The sequence below is a fragment of the Pseudopipra pipra genome, chromosome 1, assembly GCF_036250125.1.
Source record: "Pseudopipra pipra isolate bDixPip1 chromosome 1, bDixPip1.hap1, whole genome shotgun sequence".
Classification (NCBI taxonomy): domain Eukaryota; kingdom Metazoa; phylum Chordata; class Aves; order Passeriformes; family Pipridae; genus Pseudopipra; species Pseudopipra pipra.
In genome coordinates this window covers 135,860,912-135,875,791 of record NC_087549.1, presented here as the reverse complement: position 1 = coordinate 135,875,791, position 14,880 = coordinate 135,860,912, and the positions used below count along the sequence as shown (strand labels likewise).

The window sequence follows — 14,880 nt, the reverse complement described above, 5'->3', positions numbered from 1 at the left end:
GCATGATGGAAGAAATATTCCCAAGAGACCCACTGTGATCTTTCTTTAAAATACTGACTATATCTAGGTACTTTGTTAGTCTTTTGGTCATCCAGTGCCAATGTCCAGTGTCTGAGGCACAGGGGTGTACCTGTAAGTACACGGTTAACAGCTACCCTTCAACTGTGACAATTATTTTTCATCCTCTTTTTAAACATTGAAATTATTCTTTTATATTCCTAGTCACTATTTGCTACAATTCTCTCCCATTGTTATGAAGTGAGATGGCTAAATTGCTGAGAAATACATTCCAATTTTTAAAGTACAATTCAATCTCATTCCATTGCTCGTAAAGAACATAAGAGGACTCTCCACACTCCTACCAGCAAACACACAGAGGTAGCAGCATAGGGTCGAGTCTTGTAAAAAAGGAAAAGAGATCTCCGAGGGAGACCCTGTAGTCTTTAATGTTTGTTTAGATTCTACCTAGAGATAAAACAGTGTATACCTTCCTATTTAAAATGTTGTTTCAGCATTTGCACATATTACTTGTTTCAGAGATGATTCCCACAGGGTTATTTAAGTAATTGAAAAAAAATTTGAAGATTCAGATTGTGAGTTAAAAAAAAAAAGCTCGTAGTCACAAATAGTTCCTAAAGTGTCATCAGGCAATTAGAAAATAAAACATTATCAGTGTTTTTCATCCAGCTATCTTGAGCAATACACAAAATTTTAGTTGGTACCTCCCAGCAGCAATATATATCATCACCGATATCTTAAATAGGTGCAGAGTTTTTATCTGCAACATACGTTTGAGTGTTACTACCACAGGCAAATATACATACAGATGTACACGCTATAAGGTTAATTTTAGAAGTCTCTAAAGTAGTTTTCACAGGAGACCTAAAATTATTCAGAATTATTATAGACATTTTCCAGTAATTTCAATTATTTTCTTTTAATCTTGTTTGTACAGTAGAAATTGTGGCTTCTAAAGAAAGTTACCTTCAGCTGCAAATATAATGAAGAAGATGTAGCTTCTGAACTGCGGCCCATTTGTATGGTGATTTGTATCACCATGCAAATATCATGTCACTTAATGCATTTTCTGACAGTAACTCACAGACAGTCTAAATTAGAAAACTGTTCTAACAACAAATCCCAAGGCAGATTTCATTCTCTAGCAATTTAGGGAAGTAGAGGTTATAAAAGTGCTATATAGGGAATACATACAAGTAAAAATATGCTAAATATTGCATTTTAGCAAATACTTAAAAAAATTACTATCTGGATCTAAAACATAATGCTGAGGCCTGACAGAGAAACAGAAAGCAATAGGAAGAAGAAAAATACACAACAGAAAACGCTATGAACATTTTCACTAACCTGAAAGCAATTAAGTATTCTGGGGAAAAGAAGCCATAGAAATTAACAATATTTTTTCTAGTGATTTGTTATACAGAACTCTTTGGGTTTCACAATATTCTTCAGCACAGTGTTCTTCTGAAACAATGAGATTCACTTACAGCAGGCTGCTGGGTCCTCATTGCTGCCATCAGAACAATCTGGGTGGGAGTCACAGGCTGATCCAAGTGCTGTGGACTGCCCATCCCTGCAGGTGAATTCTTCTAAGGAGCAGAAACCTGGTGGCTCTGATGGTGCAATGTCCAAGAGCCGGATGTTATTCAGACAAATGAAACCTGCCCTGCTCTGGAGTGTTCCTTTAAACATAACCTGTGGATTGTTACAGATAAAATATTTGTGTTAACAGACAACAAACTGATTTTTATTTGTATAAAACAGTTCTAAGTTTAAAAAGCACTGCATACTTTCCATTACAAAAAATCTGAAATTTTGTATGACTATCTCAGGTTGAAATTTCCGAAAATTTTCGGCTAAAATGGTTTGATGAACTCCAAGAATGAAATTTAAAAAAAAAGCCTATTTTAAAGAAAAACTCGTAATCTCATTAGCATTTAGCTAAAAACTTGTAATGTCTCTGCTCTTTAGAAAGGTGTCCTGAAATGTAATCTCCTAAAGACTCCATCTTCCTTTCTGAAGTCTCTTCATAACCTCATTTTGCAGATGCCCAAGAGAAAAATTTTCAGTTACACTCACAGGTGCATAAAATGGGCTGGGGACTGGTGTCCTCAGACACCACTTGGTACAGCAGAGCCTAACAGCTCATACCTGTTCCATAACTTAAGATAAAATGGATGCACTCAGTCTCTGCAGTGAGATTGGTCTCTACCTGCTTGTAATCCTGGAGCTGTTCTGGGCACTGTCTGGGAGATGGCTGATTTGCTTGGGTCAAAACCTTGCTAAGGACCATGCTAATGTTTTAATTATATGGACTGTCACTCACCAATGTTGGGCCTGTGCCCTCACCTGGCTTATATTACTGCTATTGACTTAGAGAAATTCAAGCAGCATTTTTCTTTCTGACAGAGTTCCCTTGCTCTGAGCAGATTTAGGACAAGCTGATTTATGGCAATGACATTTCAGATGAACACCTCTTGCTCCTGGCCATGGAGGAGCCCACCTCCACTGGGCCTCAAAACAAGGAGATTACCCCACTTGTGCTCTCCAGGTTTCTTTTACCTGAGTTAAAGCAGCAAGCAGGATATCAAAAAGATGAAGACTGCAATGAAAGAAAGCACTGAAAAACAAGAACTGGAGGAATAAATAGGAATAAATAAAAATGGAGTTGTGGGGTTTGACCAGCTGGAACATGACCATAGTGTGTCTCAGAAAGTATTTACATGCAAGAGTCAGAAAGCACAGTGTAAGAGTACCGGACAAAACAGGAGGAAATAGAACAGTCATTTTTTTGGGACATAAGCAGAAGGGTCTAGCATACTCCCCAAAGCCTGGGAATTAGATTGGAGTGAAATCTCAAGAGGCATTTTTCTTTCTAAACAATGAGAACGTTATATGTCGTTATCTTCCACTAGAGAATTTCTTCACAATGACAAAAGCCTTCTAACACTCTGCATTCTCTATTGGTTCAAACAGCACAATGCTGTGCAGAAACCATGACACAGCCACATAATTAAAGATAATATCTTTCCTTTCCTAAGTACAAGTGATCCTTGCAGTCTTTGTACAAGAATACATAGTTTTGGCTCTCTACTTATATACATACAACTTCAGCAGGCTTTTTATTTATTTATTTAGTTAGTTACTATTTATTTGTTTATTTATTTTTAGATACTATAGATAACCTAATTACACATCTGCTTGTTTATTCACACTTGTCCTTGTGTGAAAAGGAGAGGCGGGCAACAACATGCATTGAGAACCTACTAGCTTCTTGAAATGCATTCATTCTAACATCTGTTGAAACATCAATTCCTGCAGTAGGCTTAGTCTTTGTCCTTTCACAGAGATTATATTTTCAACTGATTGTTGAAACAGTAAAATATGATGGTTATTTGCAGAATTACAAAAAAAAAATGTAAATTAGAAATTCCTTAAAATGAAAACTTGTAAATTAATATAAGAATTGAGTAGTTGCAAATTAACATTCTTCTCTATGCCTGTAAAGTCAAGGAGGAGGTATCCTCTCAATTAGTAGTTTACATAATTTCACTGAAATCCCGCAAAGATAATTTAAATAATCTCACACAATAGTATATATATTTAAACGAGTTAATAGCATCTGAGATGGACTCAGATGACTAACCAAGTCAGGTGAGATTTGTATTCATTTTCTTGCATGTTATTAAAGATCAGCAGCTTCTGCATGCGATGCTTGTGTAGATGTTTTGTTGAGCTACAACCAGATATTTATTCATATTGAAGAAACAGCAAGATATTCAGGATGTATATAATTTTAGCAACTTTTTCATTTTCCTAGAAGCTCTATAAACAATAAAGTAAAGCATCTCCAAAAATTGAGCATGTACCTTTTTTCATTCATACCTTTAATTTTTCTAGTCCTCTTGGTAGCTGTATATTTACTTTGACCCATTCCTTCTTACTCGCGATGTTGGTTTCCCATAAGACATATTCCTCCTGTAAAATGTAGAAAACAATGTTATAAAGATATTTGTTTTCCTTTAGAAATTATCAAGGCCATTTTTTTTGTTCTTGATCTTTTCATATCCCAACCAAATGACCAATATATACAAAGTTGTTCTATATGAGAAAATAGAGCTTCATATATTTGTTTGCAATCTTTGCACTGAGGTCTATGGGAGAGGGAGGAAACAAGACATGTTCACTGTGATTAAACAGACTAATATAGTTATCAGGAGTTGGTAGAATTATAGTTAATTAATATGCAAATTAAGCCATGTTATTGCTGAATTTAACAATATCTTTCCACGATGCTCTCTACATAAGTTTCCTGTTCATAAATAACTGCTTATATTAGGTTGTGTTAGATTTAGTTTTCTTAGAACTGAATTTGGGGTCTATCAGTTGTGCTAAAACTTTTTTTTTAAAATATATAAAGCAAGCACACAGAGTACAATCTGACAACTTCTAGTCATGTTCTGAGTTACCTTAATCCCTATTTTCATTCCACCTCCTAAGGATAAAAGCAAGACTGCCAAATATGGTAAGATTGCCTTTATGCAAGCACTCAAAGCCCTTTTGATTCAATAATCTGGCAAAAACAGCTTATGTTCATCCTGCTTCTGGTCATGATCCCGTCTGGACCATACTTAGGCCAGTATAAAGAAAAGAAGGTAGCATTTTGAACTTCATATACCTACACAAAATCTTTTCAAGAACAGCTTCAAAACAGACCAAAACCAGAAGGACAGAAAAAACTTCTGGAAAATTTAATATAGGCTATACATACAGACTTACCATTACAGATATCAATATTGAGACTCCTTTTAGGAAATATTGGTCATAATTTTTCCACAAAAGATATCACAGAATTAGTGACAGTTCAGAAAAATATTCAAAGCAGAGTAAGAGAAAGGGAAAGTCCCTTGTATGGAGAGAAATTGAAAGTATAAAAACAATTCATCTTACAGGAGACTAATAAATGGGGTTATGATAGGAATGTGAAATGTTTTCAATACTATGGACAAGGACAGTTATCTTCTTTCCTGTCTTGTAATATAAAAAAGAGGAGAAAGATGTTGTCTACTGCTTGATAGGCTGCGAGGTCTGTGCCAGTAGAATTACACTGATATGATTTGTGATGGGCAGCCAATTAAAGTTCTTTCCTTACCAGTCTTGTTCTGACATACTAACAACACTGGAAGATTGAATCTCTATTGAAAATACATTCAAAGATCGGAAAACTGCAAGAAAACTGCAAGACAGAGCCAAGGCAATACCTTATTCCAAACACTAAATTACAGATGAGATCAAATTTGGATAAACCACATGACATATTTGATTTCAGAACTAAAAGTCAGCTGTGAGTTTCCACATAGGTATGGGATGTATTTGTCCACTTGTTCATGTAGCAGATATTCAGCAAAAGTCTTTCAATATTGAGAACACTTCATTCTGTGTAAAACTTACTTCATTTTCCTAAATAATTCAGCTTCCAAAGGAAATCTATTAGCCTACAGTAGGTACATATGAGACACAGAAACTGATGATGTGCTAGGAACCATACTGCATGGTAGGTAAAAACCATAGCCTGTGGTTATGTGACTTAGCTACTGTATTCCCCCCACACCTACACATGTGAATGCTCCAAACACATTTGTATACCCTTTGGAAATACTCTACATTTGCTGTGTCTTTCACTGTATGCATCTGGATACTATAACTTAGTTCACATTCAAATAATAGCTGAGATATCCAGCCCCATGACCATCTTTCTCCCAAATTAATTTTAATAAGAACAACTTGTAGCAGTAAACTTGATTTTTCTGTTCACATGTTAGTATCCAGACCTTCTAAGGCAGTTTTTTACACTGAAGTCACCTCAGATGTACCAAAATTTTAAACTACCTATTGTTCCATGCAGCAGACTTTACCCTCTGATTTTATACAGCTCTAAGAAGCCAATATTATTATTTCCCTTCCTTACAATATTTCTCTGCAGTATTCATCCCGTTTGTCAGATTCTTCTACCTCTTTGGAACAAATAGGTTAGCACCTCTAGCACATTCCTTGCATCACTAGCTTTCTTTTAAAATGTGGAAGGTATTGCTTTTCCAGTACTTTCCTTCAAGATTTATTTCAGTTATGCGGGGGAGCAGTTGCTCAAGATACCTTCACTCTATTCCTCATATTGTGATATATAACTATTGATAAACAATTTTTTGTAAAACTAAAATGGGCAAGAATTGTCCCTTTTCCCAGCAATGTTTTTTTCTGAGATCACACTAGTCAGATTCGAAGGATGGAAGAGACTATCATGACTTTTGCTAAAATACTCCATTTCTGAAATAGACCTTTTTCTTTTTTTTTTTTTTTTTTGACATTTCTTTACAGATACATGCACTACTGTGCAACTGCACCCATTATTTTGTTCCTACTTCTCTCATTTCAGAGAGCAATTTGGAACAAAGATTTATCTGTTCCCCCACAATGATTAATGGATCAACTTTGACTTCTGTAAAGGAGTGCACTTGTGTAGTTTTTGCAAGTGTTGGTGAACACCCAGAAAAATTTTAATTCATTAGGGTACAAATATGATTGTACATATAAACATTAGTTGAAATTACCTTTTACTGTCTAACTTCCATCTGTTTTTTAAGCCGTACAAGATGTAAAGATAAAAGGAAGAAGTCCATTACTTAATGGGAGAAATAAACAAGTAATGAATGGCAAATGATAAACTGAAGTTAACATTATCTTATTTGGTTTCAGTTTTCACAGAAAATTTTAAAATTTATCTGACATTGTTGATTGTATGGACAGACTGGGGAACAAGACACTGGAGAATATTGCCAGGGAAAGGGATCTCAGGGTCCCTGAATATGAGTCAGCAGTGCCCTGGCAGCCAGGAGGGCCAACTGTGTCCTGAGGGCATCAGGCAAAGCATCGCCAGCCTGGTGAGGGAGGAGATTGTTCTGCTCTGCTCTGCACTGGGGCAGCCTCACCTTGAATATTGTGGCAGTTTTGGGCTCAGCAATATGAGAAAGACATTAAGCTGTTAGGGTCCAAAGGAGGGCAGCAAAAAAGGTAAATGGCAATCTTGTAAGCAGCTAGGGAATTAGGAAGTGAGAAACCTACATTAGCTGCTTCTAATGAGGAGTGAGTTGCATTCAGTGAGTATAATGTTTGTGGGTTTTTTCATCAAAATGATTTAAAATCATCTCAGTATACAGAACCCAGTTTCAAACCAATAAGACAAAGTTCAAAGACATATGAATCACAGTTAAGAAAGAAAAATCAAATAGAAAGAAAAATCAAATAGTCAAATAGTAGTCTTTAATGAAGAGCAACTTTGCCAAGCCAGCAATAAAAGAAGAAAAGCTGCAGATTATAATGGGCTGCAAGCTAAATGTAAGTAAACAATAGGTTTCTATTGACAAAAGGAGTCCATTTTCCCTGTCCTTCTTAAACCCAAGAGCAATTTAGATTCCCTGTCTTACAATTGATGACATAATATCTATATTAGACAATACGTTCACTCTTCTTTGCTCTTTCTGTTGAAAGGGTGAGGAAGGCCTCACATTTACAACATCTGTGGTGCTTGTTCTCTAAGAACAGTAGTAAAACTGTACATTAAGTGTAATCCAGTCTCCATTTGTGTCAGACCCGTCAGTGCTGGGACTTAGCAAAAGTTATTCAAAAACAAGTGGTTCTGATCAATAAATACAGTAATAGGATGTGCAGAGAAACTGCATGGAACAGGCAATTGAGAAGTTATCTTGAATGACAGCCTCCAGGGCAGCAGCTCTGTTGTCTTCCAGGGTCAGAATCAGCACTTGTCTTTCACTTCTGTCTCTCAATACTGACTAGCTTTGAAGATTCATTTCATTTTCATAAACAACCTAATGATTTAGTAGCAAAATATGTAAACCCCAACTCTCCCTCCTTTTCTGCTTAAGAAGTCTCAAATATGAGTCTATACGGTTTTGTTTTTGAAACTATCAACAGAAGTTTCTTAATATTGTTCTGGTAAATTTTGCATCAGCTTTAAATAACTTTATATGCAATAAAAAGACTTCTTACTGAAGGCAAAATTAAATAACTAAAACATTAAAGGACTAAGAGAATCTATGGAAACAGAATGGACTGACCTGTTGTAATAACCACCAAAAATATTCTTCTTGTGCTTATGTAAGGACCTGTTTATAAATTAGTTGGTTTTATCTAGGTTCCTAGTTGTATCGGAACTCAAATATCAGTTTTCTTATGGTTTTGACTCAAATAATTTGCTCTATTTTCAGGAAAAGAAAACTCTTAAATTGGGTCTGCTGATCCTACTTAGGTGAACCACTGAAATCAGGATTTGGATTCTGTCTCGAGGTTGCCATGAGTGTCATACCTGGGTTGCCATGAGTGTCACATTGGCGAGTACTATGGCACAAATCTCCATGCATTCTGACCAGAACACTGATTATGTTACAATTCCCTGGTACAGTAATGGGTCATCGAAAAATACAACTATTCCCTTTTATAAATGAAACACAGAAGAACCTGGAGCTGTTTTCATGAGTAGTCAGAGTCAGAAAGAAATAAATTATTTCCATTACCTGTTCCTATGTTTAGACCTCTTGGTATTGTTACCCTTCGGGGTTTTTAGCATCTTATCTTTGTGAATGAAGTAGATCTCTTTTTAAATACAAATGTATTGTTGGGTGATAAGAATTCAACTCCAACACCAAGATATGAGAGCCATTAACTTAATGAGACCAGCTCTATTGCTCTTGCTTTCATTAAGTAGCAGTACAAAGCATCAATATTAAGCTATTAAACCAGACTTTCAAAAGAGAACATCAGAAAGCCTCTACAAGGCAAGGGAGGTAAAAAAGATGGAAATAACATAGCTCAACTGGGATTTGTGTTTCAGTTTGACAAGGCTGTTTTATCTACTAATAGGTAAAAGAATAGGAAAATTACTTCTCTAAGACTTGGGCAAAACAAATCAAGTATCTAATCAAGAACTTTCCAGTTATCCTGAGTCAACAACTTAATTTTTTTCTGTGTCTCCGTAGACAAAAGTACCTATTTTCATATTTCCAGAACAGGAAGAAGGCTAGAAAAGCCTTTACTATGGATTTTTCCCCTGAAATCCCCAATTTATTTAATTCAGTAATAGCTTGGGGGTGACCTTGAAGTATTATTGCAGAACATTCACCTATCAAATTAGTTTATGGCTGAGATGGCAAATACCCAGGCTTTGCAATTGCACAGATCAGTGGAACAGTACCAAGGTACTGTTTTGCACAAACTAATTCAGGGGGCAGGCATGTAGTAGCAGGTGTATCTTCCATTTTGTCTAGTAATACCTGTGTTGCCATGCCTTTACCTTTTGGAAATGAATGCATGATTACCTGATTACCTGATTAATAAACAGTACTGCCTTGAGAACGCTGCTATCTGCCATGGAGTAATGAAACTGAAAATGGCAATTCTTGCTGGAGCAATGACACATGGAGTTGTTTAGGTAAGCACTTTCATATAATGCATTGTCATTAGCTTCTAACCATTCAAAATGGCCTGAAAAATGAAAGAAGAGAAAGGTCACTTTTTCACAGAACATTCTTTTTTTTCTCAGTCTATGAAAATAAGGACTGCTTTCACAAAATTAAACCATAGACCCATCCCAGCAAGAATTGAATTTGATCATCAGGCTGTTTATGTGACTTCGATGTCACCTAAGTGTTTCCTGTTACAAAGATAGATCTTCATTTTACTCACAGATAGCCCCAGCAACCAAAAATTATATCAATTGGTAGTATCTCGAAGTTGTTACTTTGCATGTTAAAAGCTGTTAGAAGTCCCACATTCAGCTCAGCCTCCTTACATTCACAACCATTCAATTGTAACCTAATGACAAATATATGTGGAAACTGGGCTTTCTTCCTACTTCCACTGTGGTTTCCAGAAAATATGCTTTTTACACCAATACTTAAAAAATAATAAAGGCATTCTGCTTTATTGCTACAGGAGGCAGTCACATCACCACCACGTAATCAAGGTCTTTACTTCTCAGCCAGAATTTCTGCAACAAAATGTTAGAAGTATATTGTCTTTCCATCTGAAGCAGAAAAGCAATTTGTGCTCTTCTTGACCTACTGCCCCTTATAAAAGCCTTCCTACTGAGATCTAAAAGAGTACTACATCCCCTCAACAGTGTCTTTTAGTTGTTAGAAATAAAAAGCCTAAATACTTTTTACTGAATATATCAGGTCTTTTTCCCCCCTGCTCCTGAGCCACTGAATGTTTGCTGCCTTCTGAAGCAACTATTAAAATAGTAAACAAGAACTGATTAAAGGTCTTAAGTCAGCAGTTTCTGTGTTCCTTTCTCTAAATAAAACTTATCTCAAATGCAGATATTGCACAATCTCAAGGTGAAGGGAGAAAATGTCATTTCACAAGGAAAACGTTCATTATTATAAAGGACAACATTCTTTTCCTTTTGTTGCCAGTTTACTCTTTGTGTTAGGCCATGATTTACACTGAAAAACATGGTTGCAATTTCACTGGAATTAAGCTTGCAATTTCATGCCACACAAGCAAATCTCAAGGTAAAGTAGCATTATAGATTTAACCCAACTTTCTGTTCGACACATATCAACAAAGCATTTACACTTCTATATTTTCTTGTGCATAGGAGAAATATGCAACAACACTAGAAGTTATACTGCTGCTTCTTTGTCTAACTTCAGTGTTCTCCTATGTGATTATAAAACCAACCCAGTATAGTTTCTGAGCCAAATGATAATTAACATTCTTTTCCCTTTTCATTTCAAATTCCTGAATCTTTATAAACAGGGTAAAGTGAAGCTGACATGGTTTTTAGAGGAGAAAGCAAGTGAACAGCGCTAGATAAACAGAAGTTCTATGAAGCATCCAGAATGATTCTGTGTCCAAGAGGCATATTGAGTATTCTTTAGAGAATTCACACAAGTATTGTGAGTGCTTCTTAGAGAAATTGAGGCCTAGCTTCAGAAATGAAAACTACAGAAACTGAAAATTGACTTTTTTATTATTTTTTTTCCCCTTTTCTCTATAGCCTGTAAAAGCAGAACAGTGGTCCCCTCTTCCAGGGATTTTTTATTATTATTACTTTTGAACAACATTTATCAAGTAGTTTTCTAATGATTAAAGGTATTGGGAAGAGTTTTCTTTCATTTGTTGCAAACTTTGTACCTCTGTACCTTTCAGACCTTTAAGGTCTGAATTTCCCTCAGTGCAGACACTGCATAGCATATTACTGTGTTTATGCTCTGACCTTCTTTATGACTTGTTCTCTTAAATTTTCCCAACTTGCTTTTTCTGAAGTGCCAAACTTCTCCTTGTTTTTAAAGGCAGAACAGGTCTTTTATTTTCTCCACATGGCTGCTTAATCAGGTTTTAGCTAAAGAGTCTCGTTTCTTTCAATTTTGAAGGAAAATTTTGTCTGTCGTAAGTAAAATCTTAGGAGTCCTGCAGAAAGATCAGCCACTGACTACACTGGCGCTCAACTAAGAAGCAGAGCTTATGATTTACTGCTGAGGTGGCCCAGCATCATCTTAGAGCTGAGGTGGGCTGGTGAACCTGCCAGTATCCCGCTATGCTGAAAACTAAAAGCCTATAAATATTTAGCTAACTAATTCTATCTTAACCGTATTCTGACTCAAATCTCATCACTCCCACTTAAATCCGTGGGATTTTTATTTCACAAATGACACAACTTTGAATCTGTGTTACTGGTTTTAGAGTAAATACTGAGCTTTGAGTTTAAACTGAGCCACTGAGTGGGACTTTTTCATTTCTGACAAGTTCTCTTCCCAAGCAGAGACTTGTTCAGTCTCTGAACCAAAGCCCTGCAACAATTCTCCCACTCAACCATTTAGAGGAAAAAAGAGCTCAAATTGTCATTGTTTCTACTCTTTGAAAGTGAATTTTCATGAACTCAGAAATCCTGGGTTAAATCTTTGAATAAAATAAAAGAAAAAGAGAGAGAAAAAAGATAATGAAAAAGAATCACATAACCTAATGATGTCACTGTTTTTTCACGTTTTAAGTTGAGTAAATTTTATCACTGGTTATCTGAAATGTTGGGTTTAAAAACTTGGCACTTCCTTTGATTTCTTTTTGCATCTTCATTTTTCTTATGCAAAGAATTTGTTTCACTAATTTTGCTATTAAAGAAGTGTTACCCTAGATGTAGGAAACCAGCTTAATCCAATGTAAGCATGAACTATGGAAACTATACAGCATGCATGAAATATCAATAAAGAAAACAAGAAGAAAAAAGTATTTTCTGAACAGTATTGCAGGGGAATATAAAACCTCTGTAAGAACTTTTGACACTAGAGAAATTAAGAGAAAAAGTGATAGAGAAAATGCCTACAACACTGGAGAAAAGCAATAAAGGAACAAAGAAAAAAAGTCATCCAAAGACAGAAAGTATTTTATTAAATTTAAGAACACCAGCAAAGGAAGATTATTCAAAGACTATAAGCAATCCTTTCTTTATATATAAAATTGTGCAGACCTTGACTTTATAATTTCATTTCTTACCTTTTTCTATTTATAGAAGCGAAACCTTTGATCAAAATCAGAAAATAAACCTTAGTCAAGCTCTATTTGCATTGCAAGTTTGAGACCTCAAGCATGGCATTTTTTCAGCTTGCATCCCATTTCTTTAATTTTTAGAATTTTAGTTAATATTCAGCCTCTTCATTTATGCCTCAAAAAATCTGCATGAATAGAAATACTGAATGTATTGAGAGGCAAGCAGTCACAGTTCATATTTTTCAATACTTTGCAATGTTAATGATGAATTAAATTCTATGTGTTGTTTTGACACTTGTTTCTTCTCACATTTTACTTTTTCCTTGATGACAAAGAAGCACAGTGTCCCCAAGCAGCTGTCTGTGTTACAGATTCAGCCTACTCAGCTACCTGTGCATATTCATACAATAATGCCCAAGCACCTATAGAGCCAACATTTCCAGATATGTTCTGTTTCTATAGACATTGCTGGTCTAGTCCTAGACCTAGTCCTGTGAAAGCCACTTACAGAATTTCAGTATTTTTTCTGTTAGCACAATATTACCATAAAAGGGAAATCCATACCCGTTACTAGCCCTTGAGGTGTCGTGTTAAAGTATGGCACAGATTAAACACCTTTCAGAGAAATGTTTCAAATAAAATCAAATTAAAAGTCTAATTGGAAATTGGAAGGTGGTGTGACTTTTTTTCCTCATATTTAAAGAGGAAAAGAAAAAAGTCTGCTTGACTACTCTATATGCTCTCCATTGTACATACGTGTAAAAATTCATCTTAACAGTGTATACACTCAGGCACTTTTGCCTGCTATTCCATTATAACTTGATTTACAGTTACTAGACTGTGTTGAAATGAATGCTAAAATTTATTTTAGAAATCTTTCTATAATAAAAACAATATCTAGCATTCGTTCTGCTTCTATCACTGAGATGTGATCCATTTCTGTGGGTTCAAAGTTCAAGCAGTTATCTCCTCACTATCAGTCCTTCAAAGGTACATCACAAATTATACTGTTACAACTAGCTCCACTTAACCCCTCTGAAGACAGTCTCAGTAGACAAGCCAAACACTCACCTGGTAAGATGACTCTATTTCACATTAGAACACTTAGAGATTTACATCCATTAAGCTTTCAAAACACACACTACGCAGTTCAAAAACAAGAGATGCTCTTTACTTCTGAAAATTGCAACTGGACAAATTTTACTGACAAATTTACTTTAAAAAAAGAGTAAGAAACTATTTTGTATAATAATTGTTTCTTTACAGTTCCCCTAATGAAAGGTTTAAGATGAAATTCCTGACTATATGTTCAGAGTAGTACTACACAAGTAAAACTGCCAAGTATCAAAATCAGAACAAAATAGAAAAAAAACCACACCCAAGGACTTGGCTTAAGTGGATTTAATTTCATTTTGCCAAATTCTTACATGGTTCTCGTAAAGAGAATTAACTGGATAATAAATCAGTTATTGGCTTATACTGGAATTCTTACATTAAAATGTTTCATGAATACTTGAAAATATTAATTAATTCTTATGTTAAAATATTTCATGTTTTACCAGCATGTATGTTCACGGTACTCTTACCAAATGGCCAAATCAAAAGCTAATTTAAATATGAAATGCATACAATTACTTTTTGTAGTTTTGTTCTGTTTCAGTATTGGGTCACAATCTTGCCCTAAAAAGCACCATATTTTTCATAACAGCTAGTAATTTTGAATTAACTTTAATTCCTACCTTCAGTATTGTTGCTCCAATCCTTCAGGAGGGAACAGGAGGCAATCTTGTGCTCAGCTTGCAGCCGTGCCCACTGAGAAGGCTCAGCCAGCTGGTCAGAATGCCACTCACATATGTCAAGCTCAAAACTGGAAATCTGTGGTGCTTAAAGAGAAAGAAAAGCTATCACTTAACTTGTTAAGTCATTATTTATGAACCTATTTCCCATTAGAAACACACACTTATTAAACTACTCGACAACATTTCTGCCTCTTCAAAAGGTTACTTCAAAAGTACTGTGCATCCCTGTTTGCTCTCCAGTATTTCAGGCTGCCATCTTTAACAATACCATTCTAAAAAATCATTCCCTCATGATGGATGTTTCTTTCAAAGCAATGGAGTGCTATTTATGTTAGCCACTCATCGCAACCTTCGTGAATTCACTTCCGCAGAAAGAGTTGCCAGGTAACATAAAAAATGACATGTCATAATAAGAAATACCTATTTACTTTTCTAGATGATAGCTACATAAAAATCACTTCTAACTGAGAGGTTTAACTCAGCAGCTTCTCCCAACTACTTG

General features: G+C 35.4%; 1 protein-coding gene across 1 annotated transcript in view; it reads right to left on the bottom strand.

Moving 5' to 3' along the window:
• Positions 1-14,880, bottom strand: part of MALRD1 (MAM and LDL receptor class A domain containing 1) — a 246,779-nt gene that overhangs the window by 215,594 nt on the left and 16,305 nt on the right. The window contains exons 6-9 of the mRNA XM_064634936.1: positions 14,319-14,462; positions 9,416-9,573; positions 3,904-3,996; positions 1,506-1,713 (exon numbers count right to left, since the gene is read on the bottom strand). Of these exons, the coding sequence (XP_064491006.1) occupies positions 1,506-1,713; positions 3,904-3,996; positions 9,416-9,573; positions 14,319-14,462 (603 nt within the window). The remainder of the gene's footprint in view (positions 1-1,505; positions 1,714-3,903; positions 3,997-9,415; positions 9,574-14,318; positions 14,463-14,880) is intronic.